The 15,718-nt window shown below is 34.5% G+C and overlaps 4 protein-coding genes and 1 pseudogene across 4 annotated transcripts; 4 read left to right on the forward strand and 1 right to left on the reverse strand.

The window, feature by feature from the left end:
• Positions 1-970: 970 nt before the first annotated feature.
• On the forward strand, positions 971-1,678 carry LOC114742232 (miraculin-like). Its single transcript, XM_028930509.1, has one exon. It carries the CDS (start codon positions 971-973, stop codon positions 1,565-1,567), a length of 597 nt encoding a protein of 198 aa, XP_028786342.1. The 3' UTR covers positions 1,568-1,678.
• Positions 1,679-3,848: 2,170 nt separating this feature from the next.
• On the forward strand, positions 3,849-4,630 carry LOC114742230 (miraculin-like). Its single transcript, XM_028930508.1, has one exon. The coding sequence runs from the start codon at positions 3,849-3,851 to the stop codon at positions 4,464-4,466; it is 618 nt and encodes a 205-aa protein (XP_028786341.1). The 3' UTR covers positions 4,467-4,630.
• Positions 4,631-6,316: 1,686 nt separating this feature from the next.
• Positions 6,317-7,109, forward strand: LOC114742228 (miraculin-like). Its single transcript, XM_028930507.1, has one exon. The coding sequence runs from the start codon at positions 6,342-6,344 to the stop codon at positions 6,957-6,959; it is 618 nt and encodes a 205-aa protein (XP_028786340.1). The 5' UTR covers positions 6,317-6,341; the 3' UTR covers positions 6,960-7,109.
• Positions 7,110-9,392: 2,283 nt separating this feature from the next.
• On the forward strand, positions 9,393-10,176 carry LOC114742233 (kunitz trypsin inhibitor 2-like). Its single transcript, XM_028930510.1, has one exon. The coding sequence runs from the start codon at positions 9,415-9,417 to the stop codon at positions 10,060-10,062; it is 648 nt and encodes a 215-aa protein (XP_028786343.1). The 5' UTR covers positions 9,393-9,414; the 3' UTR covers positions 10,063-10,176.
• Positions 10,177-14,859: 4,683 nt separating this feature from the next.
• Positions 14,860-15,513, reverse strand: LOC114742229 (kunitz trypsin inhibitor 2-like; annotated as a pseudogene).
• Positions 15,514-15,718: the final 205 nt, after the last annotated feature.

Genomic DNA, 15,718 nt, shown 5'->3' on the forward strand with positions numbered 1-15,718 from the left:
TTGTATTTTGAGTACTGAGTTGATGAGATAAAATGAGTATGGCCTAATTAAGAGTAACATCGATCCCCAATGCTTGAACTATCGCCATTATCAGCCAGTCGCCTGAAAACAAAAGCACCTGGCAAGAACCTTGTCAGCAACGCAGGTTCAATCTTATGATTTAATATGTTTATTAATTTGTAATATATCGGTAAACATTATTCGACTCATGACAATTTATTTGTTCAAAAAAATTATTTCTTTAAAAGTTACGAAAAAGTTTAGATCCCGATCGACCTAAAGATTATTCATTGAAAAACTTTCAAGAATAAAATAAAAAGTTAATCATTGAACTTTAAAGGGAAAAGTTGCAAAAAAAGACAACTGAATAGAAAAATTACGCACAGGAACCCATTCATAAAAATTGTTGTGAAAACCTATACTAGTAATGTCATGTATCCTTATTTACAATTTTTTTTATTTTGACAGTTTTTTTTTTTACTATTTTTTTCAACTTTAAAAACCTAATCAGGAGCTTCTTGACGAGAAATTAAAAATAAATGTGTTTATGTAGATGCGCATATATATATATATATATATATATATATAACCTTTCCTATTGCTTGTAGGGAATTTGACATACATTTCATTAAATTACTTCGTGTAAAACTTAGGTGTGAGCTTCCTATGTTCTATACAATACATAGTTCATAAAATAGTGTAAAATAACTTTATGAACTAAAGAAAATAGAACATTGTTAGGCAGGAGATGGCGAGAAAACACTACTTTCAATGGAAAGCAACTTTAAATGGAAAGAGTTTATATCCTTACGGCCAACCGTATAAGTCGAAATCCTTGACAATAAGTGCAAGCAAGTCCATAGACTCCACCATCACTGTAACTATAAATTCATGCTCAATTCTCTCATCATCTCCCATCAGCAATCAAACCAAAAAGAAAGCTATAGTTTGTGAGCATTCAAATCAAAGAATGAACATCACATTTGTAGCATTCTTCCTTCTCTTCGTCTTCACCACAAAGCCACTGCTCGGAGCCGCCAATGCCGCACCGGAACAAGTTGTTGATACTTCCGGCAAAGTGGTCCGAGCAGGAGCCAATTACTACGTAATTCCGGCAAACGGCGGTGGGCTTGCTCTTGCAAGCATAGGAGAAGAATGCCCACTAGATGTTGTGGCTGTCCAAGGCTACTCCGGCCAACCATTGTCGTTTACACCCGTCAACCCTAAGAAAGGCGTCGTTCGTGTCTCTACTGATCTCAACGTCGTGTTCTCTGCAGACACAGATTGTCCTCAGTCCAACGTGTGGAAGCTCGACGACTACGATTATGCCGCCGGACAGTGGTTCGTGACGACGGGTGGGGTCACCGGCAATCCAGGGTGGCAAACAGTGAGCAGTTGGTTTAAGATTGAGAAGTGTGAAGATAGTTACAAGTTGATGTACTGCCCAACTGTGTGCAGTTACTGTACTGTGCAGTGCAAAGATATTGGGATATATGTTGATAGCGACGGAAACCAGCGTCTTGCTTTGAGCGATTCGCCGTACAAAGTTCAGTTTCAGAGAGCCTGAAGATTGCTCCATCAACAAGAAGTTCGAGAGTGATGTATAATTTATAGGTTTCTCCAGCAGCTGGGTTTCTATATCCTGCTATCTCCGACTAATAAAACAACGAATAAATAATTAAGCTGGTTGAGCTTTTTATGCCCATGCATGCAAGTGTCCTTTTATCTTTTACTTTTTTATATTTTAATTTTGAGACTATATAGTACACACATGCACATATATAGTAATTATCTTACTATCCACTTATAAAAAGTAAAAAAAAAATTCACAAATTTTTATAAATGATTTAGATTGTCTAGATAAAATATGAAGCCATTATGGGCAATGAAATTAGATGTGCAGCCAAATCTGTCTCAATCCCGTTTGGTAGGAAGCATTAAAAATCAAGGGTAGGTAATGAGATTGAGATTGACAAAATTTATTAAAAGAGTATTTAGCATAAGAAATTATTTGTTATATAGGATTAATTAAATACATGTATGTAGGATTTTGGAACACCATGGGGGAAAGTGGTATTCTCTAATCCCACCGCTATGGGTTTGTCTAATCTCATTTAACAAGTCATTACTTATGTTAAACACTATTTTAATTATTTTTTTCAATTATAATTTCAATCCCTGTCCATCATTTTCAACGCTTCATATCAAATGGGACTTGTAAGACCCAAAACCTTCAAAAATTACACAATTGATTTCACATAACTTGTCATTCATGTAATCCTCTTCATTACCTCTGAAGAGTTTTTCTTAAAAAAAAAAAAATACTACCTTTGGTCCTTAACACTACTTTCGGTCCTCAATACAAGAAATAATTTCACGTTGAATTTGATTCTAAATATAAAACTCAATCTCCTTTGTTTCTACTATTTTTTCATCTTTTCCAAGATAGTTCTTGTAGTAATTACATTGCTAAATATTTCATCAAATAGTCGTTCTATGCTAATGCACTTGATTAATAACAGTATTTTAGGAAAAAGAATACATATTTATTATAAACAACTAACTCAATTAATTTTTTTAATCTATTCAAATTAGTTAGCAAACTCTTATATTGAGGACCGAAGGTAATATAAGACCAATATAATTGACTGATTTAAGAAAATCAAGAAAACTAAAAATTACCTTATTGTAGCATATGTAATATAATCTGTCTCAAATATTTATATAAATCATTAGCTTATAATCAGTTTATAAGCTAAATAAATTAGTTTGTAAAAAAATACTCCTCCGGTCCTAAATGTAAGACCCTTATATGTGTGTGTATAAGGGTCTTACATTTAGGACCGGAGGAGTAATATTTTAAAGTAATTTATCTAACTATCTTAATATCTTTAAATTAGTCTTGTAGATTTTATATTAAAACAGGAGGTAGTAGCATACAATCATTTTCCTAACTTCATATGTTTTCTAGTTCCCTTTTCAATCTCCGATAGTATTCTGAAATTTCATGATATTTATTTACATTTAAGTAATCTAAACTTCTAATAACTAAGATTTGGTTTCTACACCCTTTTCATATTCTTTTTTCTAATTCAAACCTTTCTTACTTTACATTTAAATCCCTGTTAGTGTTCTCCTTCATTTAAGCCCTTGGAACTTTCCCATAGCCTCTAAAAGTATCTATGCTATGGCTCCAAAAAAAAAATAATTTGTGATTTAATTCTTGAAAATCATATTATCTTTTCAGGACGACTTTTGTTCAACTGAGATCAGTAATTAACTACTTAATTTAAACTTAATTTTAAGCTTCAAAATGCAAACTAATTATTTTAGGGATGGAAATCGTAACAGAATTTCAATGAATTAGCGATGATGAAATGTAATTTCCTTGATACACTTCACTGTTTTTGTAGTGATTGCTCGAGATTGGACACCTCATTTCATTGTCCAAGTTCCATTCATCGTTACAAAAGGAAGTCATGAACCAGAGGAGAAAGGTAGGCGGTAACAATTAATAGATTTTGCAAATTGCACTCTTCAAGTATATTTATATATCTGTGTGTTAGTCAAAGCCGGTGGGCTTCTCGCGAATAAAACCAAAGATAGAGGCCAAGTAAGACGACAAAGGCGAATGCGCTTTCTAATAAATTCTAAGGCTTCTGGAAGCAACTTCATATCGACACCGAGTTTATCCATATTGCCAATTGTATAGCTCGAAATCCTTGACCACTGTCCAGTCCAAGTTTTGTCCATGCAGGATTCCGCCCACTATAAATTCATGCTTAGTTCTCTGATCCTCTCCCATCAATAACCAAACCGAAAATAGAAAGCTTGTTTGATATCAAAGAATGAAGATCACACGTACGTTGGTAGCATTCGTTCTTCTCTTTGCCTTGAGCATTGAGCCACTGCTTGGAGGAGCAGCCAATGCAGAACCGGAACCAGTTCTCGATTCCGGCGGCACAAAGCTCCGACCAGGTCGCAGTTACTACATAATTCCAGTTCCCGCTCCCCCAAGCGGCGGGCTTGAGGTTTTAAGAATCGGAAAAAAGTGCCCACCTGACGTAATTACCGTGCAAGAGGATCCGAGCCTACCATCATTGTTCATACCCATTGACCCCAAGAAAGGTGAGATTCATGTCTCTACTGATCTGAACATCAAGTTCTCTGTTGGTACACACACAGGTTGTCCTCACTCGTCCAACGTGTGGAGGCTCGATGACTACGACAATACCACCGGACAGTACTTCGTGACGACGGGTGGGGTTGTGGGGAATCCTGGTCGGCAAACAGTGAGGAACTGGTTCAAGATTGAGAAGTATGAAGATGCTTATAAGTTGGTTTACTGCCCAACTGTGTGCGGAACCTGTAAGGTTCAGTGCAAAGATGTTGGGACTTACATTGATAGCCATGGATACGAGCATCTGGCCCTTAGTGATGTGCCTTACAAAATTCAATTTCTCTGATATGCTTTCGTCATATATAAAGTTCAGTTTCAGTTAGCCGGAAGATCGTTTCATCAATAACAAGTTCATCACTATTGAAATGTAATTTGCCCTTAGAGGAACACTGTACTATTTATATATTGCCGTTGCAGATAAAACAATAAATAAATAAGCAAGTATTATTGCCCCCATTGTGTGTTTCCTGTCTTTTTTTTCCCCCTTTTCTTACTGAAATTTTTATATTTTATTTTGGGAAAATATATAACAGTACACATGTAATAATTATCTTATTATAAAACTTATAAAAATGATATTTAGATTAAAAATATAGAAATAATTAATTTAGATCGTCTAAATAGAATATGGACATTGAAATAAAAAGCGGATGATTGCATATTATCGACCGATCTCTTGAAAATGAAACCCCTATTTACCAAGGCATAAGCTGTCACTGTTTTCAAGGGCTAATTATCAACACCTTCAAGTCTTCCTGTCAAGTAATAAGTTAATCTTCCTTTCCTTTTCAAAATACTGCCAAACGTTCCTTTTTCTTTTTAAATTAAAGAGACAAGCGCTAATGACTTGATACTATGTGGGATTAAACTCATGACTATCCGTTGCAAGAAAGCTTATATACTACTATACTACTCAATTCTTAATATAAAAGCTAGCTAAAAGATTTAATTTGATCCTGCCTGTAATTCCCTTTGCAATCCCTATATGATTGCACATATTAAAAATGAAATTGTAATTTTAATGCATGTACATGATTAATAGAAATATTTTTAAAATATAAATTAGTTATATAATTCTTATATTAAAGAGTTCAGTAGATTATAACCACTAGTCTATGTGAAGTTTTAAAAATCTCAGCAAGATTCTCTTTATGATGAATGAATCCACCCTTCAGGCTTAAAAAGGAATGAATCCATCCTCCCGTCTTTTTTGTTTTCTTTTTTCTTTTATACGCCATTCATCCTCGGTTTTTATGTCCAAGCACTTGACCGTTTTCAGCAAAGATTCGTTTTGGGTCTGTCTATCCACAGACATGGGCCCAGTATTGGGCCTATCTTTGACTTTTCCTTGTCCATCCTTTGACCACATGTTAAGTGACAGCTGCGCCTGTCAATACAGCGAATGAAGACTCCCCTTATTCAAAAACACATAGCGCACTGTGTATCCGTAATCCACCTCATCCACAGACCATAGGTTTAGTTTCTTGTCTTCTTATCGGCCAGCCAATAAAAATCACACATAGCACGTGTTCTCCCACACATTACTTTTTTTTTGAAAAAAAAAACCCGATTTATTATATTTTTTATTACTACTATTATAATTATAATTATAATTTTACAAAAGTGTTGTATCGTACTCCTTCCAGTCCTATATAAAAAAAAAATTCCTATATATTCTTTTCAAATACACCTTTATTTTTATAAAGGAGTGTAAGTGAGAGAGACTCTCACTTAAAATTAGGTATAAATGAAAAATAAATAAAATAAAATTGCACACATTAGAAGGTGTATGAAAATCATGAAAAATAACTAGTGGCAATTAGAACAGGGCCGGTGAACTGTTGATAAGCCGGACGCGGTGAGAGAGACTCACTGTCACTGAACAGTACAGCAGAAGAGCGGAAAAGCTTGAAAAGGATTATGAATGAAGCAACTTGATATGAAGCAAACAAACACATACAAGGCTTTATCCTTCTGCCAATGGTATTTATATAATAGTCGAAATCATTGACCATCATTCAATTAATGCATGCACAAGACCATGGATTCCGACGACGCTCTACCCTATATAAATTCATGCCCTATTAATTCTCTTCATCTCTCATCACTAACCAAACTCAACACAAACCTCCGACTTCGGAAGCATTCAGATCAAAGAATAATGAAGTTCACATTATTGGCTGCATTATTCGTCCTTGTATTCACCTTGAGCACAGAGCCACTGCTCGGAGCCGCTGATGCAGCGCCTGAGCCAGTGATCGATACTTCCGGCAATAAGCTCCGAGCAGGCGTCGGTTACGTCGTACTTCCAGCTCCCCAGCCCCCTGGCGGCGGCGGGCTTTCTCTTGCAAGCATCGGAGAAAAGTGCCCACTTGACGTCGTGGCGGTGGTGGACGATCCTGGCCTAGGCGTGTCGTTTACACCCGTTAATTCCAAGAAAGGTCGGGTTCGCGTCTCCACTGATCTCAACGTCATGTTCTCTGCTAACACAGGTTGTCCTCAGTCCAACGTTTGGAAGATCGACGATTACAATAATACCACGGGACAGCGGTTCGTGACGACAGGTGGGGTTGTGGGGAATCCTGGGAGGCAAACACTGAGAGATTGGATCAAGATTGAGAAGTATGAAGATAGTTATAAGTTTGTTTACTGTCCAAGTGTGTGCAGTACATGTAAGGTTCAGTGCAGAGATATTGGCATATACGTCGACAGCCATGGAAACCGGCGTCTTGCGCTCAGTGATACTCCTTACAAAGTTCAATTTCTATGTTGTCTTTAGAAGGACATTGCAGTTTCTGCGAGCCTGAAGACCATTTCATCAACAATAAAGTTCATGATGAATAATGTTTCTCATAAATAGTATAAATTGAAGCTTGCATAAATTGAGGATTGATTAGTTATTGCATGTCTCCTTGCTAGTTTGTTTGGTTTTTTTAATGTTACAAAGATGCGAGTTGTTCCTAAATGTATTACTCCATATTTAAGAAATACTCCCTTCGTTCCTTATTATAAGAGATATTTGATGCTTATGGCATGTTCCTATATATAAAAGACACTTAAAAGTTGTCTCTACTTTTTTGTGTTGATCTCCTATTTTACCCATATTTATCGTCTCCAACTCACACTCTCCCTCCCTCCCACTTCTCTTTCTTTTAATAATTTAATTGTTCTCTCTAATGCTCTCTCTCTTTATTAATGAGGGCATTTTTGAAAAAAAATTATACTTTTTATAAATTGATTGTTCTTAACTAATTTTAACTGTTTTTTTATCAACGCAATTCGGTTATTCGTCTCTTATAATAAGGAACGAAGGGAGTAATAGATATTCTAACTCAAGCCATAAATGATTAACTTCATCAATACCCAGCTAAGTCCACCGGCACACAAGCGTTCATAATAAATTGTTATACGATCTTAACGCTCTAAAACCATGAAGCCGGCCACTAAAATTCAGTTTATATTCGCCCAAAACTTGCCCCGTTGAAAGTTTTGTCTTTGAGTTATTGGACACAGTGGAATATATATTGGTTCTGCTCGTACTGCTAAGATAGGTTTACAGTGAGGTGGGTTTCTGTTTATAAAGCCGTTAGGGTTTGGTTCTGGCTGTTTATTTTAATAAGATTTTGACCCGCGGTGAGATCTATAATTTATAATTTTTATGTTTATCCTAAAATCTACATCTATTAAAATAAAAAATATGAAAAAAAAATTTAAATTTGAAATGTTCTTGAATGATCCAGATGGGTGAGGAACACCCCCAGTGAGCACTGAAGCTGCCTCTGTTCATAAAGATATTAATTATGGAGTAGATTAACATGCCCCTCAACTGATGTTAATATGTTTTTGGCTTTTTATAAGTTAATTCCATATATAATAGACACATGGACAAACACACACACACAAAGATTAGCTGGTGCCCGCACAAGTGTTGATTTGAAGAAATTTCTCAACTGAAATTATTGAGTGGTTCCAAGTCCAATCATGCTTTCTTTTTTAGCATCTCCTTTCTCTCCACTGCAATCCTTATCTAGTGCGCCTGCACTTAGCCAAAAAGGTAAAAAGAAAACAATACTTCTAGGTTGAATTGGAGGACTTGGTTGAGATAGTAGCTATAGGTTAAATTTTTTTGAGAAACTCCTGTGAGGCTTGGCTAATTAATGCTAAAATGGAACGACAATATTTAAATGTGAAAAGGTTTGTGCTTTGGGTAATTGGGATGATGTGGAACGGATCACAGAAATGCAATATATTAAAGTTGATGTACGTACTTGCGAAATAAACACTAATTAAGTTAAACAAACGCCTGCTAAATCCACTACACACACACACACACAACTATATGAAACAAGTATCCAAATATTCCTTAGGGAACTTTTATATACGAAGAATCATATCTTTGTGATCTCTGAATCTTCATGAAAATATATTCTTTTCTTAAAGCTCCACTATTACCACTATCAAAAATATATTTTTCTAAGAAAAGAAGTACATCCATTACCAATTATTTATGAATTTTAGTAGTTTACTTATATGCTCCCTCTGTCATAGCCGTAAGATATATTTTGTAATATAATTTTCACTACAAAGTTTAACTTATATACTGTCAACACGGATCAATCTCCATTATATTCATGTTTAAGATATGTGGCAAGAAAAAAACAGATAATTAAGATATATGTGGGGCCACAATTTGGGGGCCAAAAAAAAATATTCTGTGATCTCTTTGCTACTTTTCACTTAACTTTTTATATAAATGTTAAAAAATATTTACATCTTTACTGTTCAGCTAATTTTAATGAAATTTTTATCATAACATTTTTGTCAGTATTTTATCAAATATGTAATTAATCAAAATTAGTTAAATCCAAGTTGCCATACCTGATATTATTAACAATTGTTCATAAAAAATATTTGCAATTTACGCATAAAAAAATTACAAATATTAGTTACAAATTCAACCATCAATTTTAAGGGATATTTAGATCGTGACACTTTTTATTTCTAGAAAATGACAGAAGTTAATTTCAGGACTTTAAGATCCCTAGTTATAATAAGATTCATGGTACAGTACGGTCTCTATTTGCCATTCACCTTTTATTTTAAGAGCTTATATTTAAATAATAAAATAATATTATCTTCTCCGGAGTCCAGCGAAACCGCATTCCTTCCTTCTATAAATTAGACCTCGTTGTTCCTCCATTAATTCACAGCAGCAACAAGGAACATCCCGAACCATGAGTAGTATCCCAATTCTTCCCATCCTCTTCTTCTTACTTCTTTCCTTCCCCGCGAAACTACTGTCCTTAAGAGCTGCGAGTTCGGATCCAGTGCTTGACACTTCAGGCAAAGAGCTCCAACCCGGTGTCCAATACCAAATTCTTCCGGCTACCGGAGGCTCTTTTACTCTCGCCGGCTATCAGAACGACACCTGTCCCCTTGTGGTCGTCCATGCCCAGTCACAGAAAGCTGATTCCCTCAAGTTCCCGCCGGTAACATTCTTGCCGGCTGATCCGAGCGCCCATGTGGTTCAAACCTCCACGAACGTGAACGTAAAGTTCTCTACGACGTCGTCGAAACCCTGTGGGAGCTCAATGGTGTGGAGGCTGCTGAAAAGGATAACGGAAGCCAGATTTATTAGCACAGACGGCGTTGAAGGAAATCCTAACGTAAACACCTTCGTGAACTGGTTCAAGATCGAGAAATTATCTTCCGACGGTAAAAGCGGCGGCGCCTATAAGCTCAGGTTTTGCCCAACGGAAGTCTGCAAATGCTCCGTCACGTGCAGCGATCTTGGCATTTTTGTTGCAGATGACAAGAAACGGTATCTGGGTCTGGCCGACAAGGTCGAACCGATCAGCGTTGTGTTTAAGAGGGCGAGCTAATTCATACTTATAACTAGTGATAAATAATGTTGGTGATCACTTAATTAAACCTTGTTTAGCAGCGGTTTATGTCGTCTGAGAATTTATAAATTTTAATATAATGATGTAGTATAATATACTGCCTCTTTCGTCCTAGGTGCCAAATATAGGAGCTAAACCAACTGATAAAAGTTTCACTTTGATTCTAAATATAAAATTATAGTTTACTTTGCTTCCCAAGTTTATAACTTTTCTTAATTATTAATTGCATATATTAGGAGGCTTGTAATAAATAGATAATTTGAATACACATGATTAAATAAGATAATTTTAAAAAAACAAGGATACATGTATGCTAGAATAATTAACTTAACTAGTTTTTTTTAATATTCAAAATTACTCAAGTATCTTTTATACTAATGATTGGAGCTAATAATTAATTAATTAATCAGAGTTGATGAATCCCGTTAATAGTGGAGTTTGATTCTCTCCACTTTCCTTCCCCTCCATTTTTTCAATTTTTCTCCACCTTTCATCTCAACAATCTGTCAAGCATTAAATTGAAATTTGAGCACTCCAATCAAGAATCGCACCACCAACAACATCTAACAATAGCAATTTGAAAAAAGAGGGTGAAAAAAAAATGCCCCATGCTTATATATACTAATTGAGGTGATAGAAGTAGGAAAATGTGTTGATAAATATTATTAATAATATTTGTGCATGCAAGTTTTTCTTGTGTTTTTTTTGGACTGAAACGTTTTTTTTTTGGGTGTTATGGAATATAGAGTATAGAATTACGCGGTGTCCGCAATGGAAAAAAAATCGTTCAATCTCCAATTTTGATAATCATCATTCATTCATTTGCCTTGTTGAGTTGTTTTTACGGTTTTACCCAAACAATTGGAAACTAATTAGCTGTTTTTAATATTCCATTGCCGGCCGACAACAATTTTTGTTCGCATCACCTTATTATTTTTTCTTCCTCGTACTTTTTTATTGTCAACTCAATATAAAATAATCTGACATTATTCCATTTGCAGGGCTGCGGCGCGTGCATATACAATGTATAAATATGTGTGTGATGAATAAAATAATATTCTCCCAATGATTGTTACTATAATATTACCTCTTGTTCTTAATGTAAAAGTTAGTTGATTAATTTAAATAAATTTAAAAAATTAATTAAGTTAGTTATTTACAATAAATAGGTGTTGTCTTTCTTAAAATATTCTTACTAATCAAGTATATTGGCTAGAATTATTATTATTATAATGACTCTCTAAAAAAAAAAGATATATGATAACAAAGTATATCGAAGTTTTATATTTAAAATCAAACCAAATAAAAGTCAAACGAGTTTTTATATTAAAAACAGGATGTAATAATTATTAGAAATAACTACATGGAAATATATCAAAAGTCAAAAACGAAACACAATATGATTAGAATTGCTTTTGAGAAGTGTCCAATTGATAGTCAAATTACTACTAGCTCTGGCTTTGGTCTTTAATATAAAAACTTGTTTGATTTTTATTTTGGTCATAAATATAAAACTTCAATCCACTTTGTCTCTCATATATATTCTTTTTTTTAAGATAGTCCTTATAATAATAGCAGTTTTAACTAATACACTTGATTGACAATGGTATTTTAGGAAAGACAACATCTATTTATTACAAATAATTAACTTAACTAGTTTTCTTAATTTACTCATATTAGTCAATGAGTATAAGATCTAATTTGACTTTCAATTTGGTCATAAATATAATATTTCAATCCACTTTGTCTATCATATTTATCCTTTTTTTTTATAAAAAATGACTCTTATAGTAGTTGTACATGTTAAGATCCATCAAATGATAGTTCTAGCTAATACACATGATTAGTAAGGGCATTCTAGGAAAGACAACACATATTTATTACAAAAACTAACTTAACAAATTTTCTTAATCTACTTAAATTAGTCAACTAACTCTTATATTAAAGAATGGAAGTAGCATATATACACACACATAACCGTTTAATTTACTTGATCTAAAGCATCACAATTTGCCACATTACCCACACAACAAGGCACGATGCACTTTATCATCCTGGTGCTATATATTGTTTCATGACTCATCAATCCACTTCTTGCACTATCCTGTAATCACTAGCATCAATGCAAAATAATGGGGAGAAGAGAACAGGGGCACAAAAAATTATTTAATTATATTTATAATCCTAAACGTAATAATAGAAGACAATATGAGCAAATCACAATATTTAAATAAAGTAAGGACTTGTTTGCAGCTGCTTATATATTAAGTGTTTATAAACATATTCATGTAAGTGGAAATAAAATTTTTCTCGCACTTTATTTCATTAAAAAACTTTTTAATGGATCCTACTGCCATTCTAAACAAGCATTAAAGTTAATGACTCTGGTAATGTAAAAAAGACAATTTATACAAACCAAACTTTTAATCCAAATCAAATCTAAAAAGCAATAAATTTTCATAATCTGAAAGAGACCATGCAATCAGTATAAGAAGGCCCACATCTTATTGTGTTTAAGGCTCTCTGTGTCAGAATTTTCCAAGCTCGCTCCAAACTCTCGGAAAATTATGTCAGCAGGATGGATCGAAATTGTTTTGCAAACAAGTAAAAAGACCGAAAAAAACGGGTGCAGTCTAAAAAAGTCATGTCAAACAAATCCAGGTCAGAACAAAACACCTTTATATTAGGCTTGATTGATGACCAAATCATTTAGGTCTTGTTTGGTAGGAAGAGTTAAAAATAAGGGATTAGGATTGTGATTGTAATTGAAAAAATTATTAAAATAGTATTTAGCATGGGTAATTGCTTGTTATATGAAATTAGGCAAACCCCTAGAGATGAGATTGAGGAATACCTTTTTCCCCCATAGTATTCTCCAATCCCACATATATGGGTTTGGCTAATCCCATATAAGAAGCAATCTCTTATACTAAATACTCTGTTAATAGATTTTCTTAATTACAATCCCAATTCCAATCCCTCATTTTCAACGCTTCTTACCAAATGTAACATTAGTTCTGAGTTAAGGACAAATCCTCCATGAACAAATAGAAAGATTAAAAACTTCTAAATTTTTGGGAGCATAGATCACATAAAGATGTAAAAATAAAAGATAAAAATCCAAAAATAATTAATTTAATCATAATTAACCAAGTCAAACCCCTCAACTATATAAGGTGAGTGTGTCATGATCCTACTTCTTCTTCTTCGTACTCAAGCGCGTACCGCCATTACTTATCATGGCTAATAATAAGTGGGGTTCTAATGCAATACACATAATCTAAAAAGTAAGATAAAATGTTCATAACTCATGACTCGTGGCGACAACTAAATATGCATTGATTTTGAGTTAAAGTTGAGTTTTTATTTGATTTTGATATACTTCGATTAGAGTTCCACACCATGCGAGTACCTGGCCTATGAGTTTGTGTTCTCCCATGATTAATGTGTCTCTCGTTCTTCTTCAGTTTGTTTTTTTTTTTTAGGCGTAGCAAGTTTGTAGTTTGACCAAGTTTCATTTTTATATTATTTTTCTGCCTGAATTTTCTATTATTTTCTTTTTCTGAATTTATTTTGTGGGTTAATTTTCTGCTTGATTTGAATTTCTACTTTGATTAAATTAAATTTCTCATGCGCCTCCCGGCTCCCGCGGGGGATAATTCATGCCAACAGAAAAATGGGGAAAATAAAGAAGAAAAAAGGTTGGTGGTCTGGAAAGCTTGGGTTGGCATTAGGCGGGGGTGTTTTTAGCGCAACCTGCTAGAATTATATCTTAATGTGGGCCAACCTCCAACTCACAGATGTGCTTTATTACTAGCTCTAATTTAATTGATCATTAAGATATATAATTTTTGTACACAAAAAAAGATATATAATTTAATTCATAATAATTAAATAATTATTTTAGTAACAATTATCGGGATAATATAATATTATTTTATTCATCAACAAATTGTAGAGCATAACAGGAAAAAAAGGTGGACCATTATTCAGTTTACAACAACAAAATACACACAGAGGCAAATGATCATCAAATTAAACTTATCGCCACCTGCCACGTCTTGAACTTGAACTTGAACTTGGTATTAACATATTCACATGAATTGTATAAAATAAAAACACACACAGAGGCACACAGGAAAAAATGAACGCAGACAAATACTACTTGCGGTCTTTAATACAAGAGCTAGTTGATTAATTTTAATAGGTTAAAAAAACTAGTTAAGTTAGTTATTCATACTAAATAAGTGTTGGCTAGAACTATTATTATTATAAGGACTAGCTTAAAAAAATAGATAAATAAAACAAAATAAATTGAATATTATAATTAGGATTAAAAATAAAGTTAAAGAAGCTTTTATATTAATAATCGGATATATTAAGGAGTCACACACTACATACACGCGTTTTTCTTCCCCTTTTATCATGTGACGAAGCAGGTCAACTTTTTCTTCTTCAAATTCGTATCATTAGTGGTGGCACCTTTCTTTTCGACAATGTTGTCAGTTAGATTATTAGTTAAAAAGAAAAGGTTACAAGGAACAGTACAAAAACTAGGATTATTAGTGGCATCGAAATCACTCCTTTGAGGTACTTGAGAGCACAATGAACTCCCAGTAGAATAAATTCTACTTAATGGGAGCTCTGCGTTATAGTAAATTAAATTCAATTCTCAAACGAGATGATCAGCTGCTAAATAGGCTTAATTAAGTTACCAACATCATTATTTATCATAAGCTAATAATTATAATAACTATAGAGAGCTATCTAGGTCGCTCACTTGAACACAACACTGATCGGTTCGAGCTTGTCGGCCAGACCCAGATACCTTTTCTTGTCATCTGCATCATAAATGCCGAGATCGCTGCACACAACGGAGCATTTGCAGATTTCAGTGGGACAGAACTTGAGCTTATAGGCGCCGCCGCTTTTACCGCCGCCAGATGATTTCTCGATCATGAACCAGTTCACGAAGGTGTTCATGCCAGGGTTTCCTTCAACGCCGTCCATGCCGATAAATCGGGCTTCAGTAATCCTTTTCAAGCCTCCACACCATCGAGCTCCCGCAGGGTTTCGACGACGACGATGTTGTGGAGAACTTGAAGTTCAGATTTGTGGAGGTTTGAATCACACGGGCAGCAGGATTAGCGGGTGAGAATGTTACCGGCGGTAACTTGAGGGAATCAGCTTTCTGTTGGACATGGACAACCACAAGGGGACAGGTGTCGTTTTGATAGGCGGCCAGAGTAAAAGAGCCTCCGGTGGCCGGAAGGATCTGGTATGGGACACCCGGTCGGAGCTCTTTGCCTGAGGTGTCAAGTACTGGATCAGGACTCGCGGCTCGTGGTTTCGTGGGAAAGAAAGGAGGAGGAAGTAGAAGAGGGGCAAAATGGGAATATTGCTCATGGTTCCTGACGGTGCTTCTCGTTGCTGAATGTGAATGGAGTAACAACGAGGCTAATCAATTTATAGAAGAAATGTGGTTGCTGGAGGCCAGAAGAACACATCATTTTATTTTTTTAGTAAAAAAACTTAAAATAAGAAGAAATTACAAGAAAGGAGCGTGCAATGAAGTTCATTATAAATAGGGATTTTTTTACGTACGTCATGATTCTATGCTTGCTCTTCAATATAA

This window comes from Neltuma alba, unplaced genomic scaffold (genome assembly GCF_004799145.2).
Source record: "Neltuma alba isolate B1F8T4 unplaced genomic scaffold, ASM479914v2 tig00003686_pilon, whole genome shotgun sequence".
Taxonomy (NCBI): Eukaryota; Viridiplantae; Streptophyta; class Magnoliopsida; order Fabales; family Fabaceae; genus Neltuma; species Neltuma alba.

Excerpts from the sequence above, each read along its gene's own strand:
- LOC114742228 (XM_028930507.1), top strand. The coding sequence starts at position 6,342 with ATGAAGTTCACATTATTGGCTGCATTATTCGTCCTTGTATTCACCTTG.
- LOC114742233 (XM_028930510.1), top strand. The coding sequence starts at position 9,415 with ATGAGTAGTATCCCAATTCTTCCCATCCTCTTCTTCTTACTTCTTTCC.
- LOC114742230 (XM_028930508.1), top strand. The coding sequence starts at position 3,849 with ATGAAGATCACACGTACGTTGGTAGCATTCGTTCTTCTCTTTGCCTTG.
- LOC114742232 (XM_028930509.1), top strand. The coding sequence starts at position 971 with ATGAACATCACATTTGTAGCATTCTTCCTTCTCTTCGTCTTCACCACA.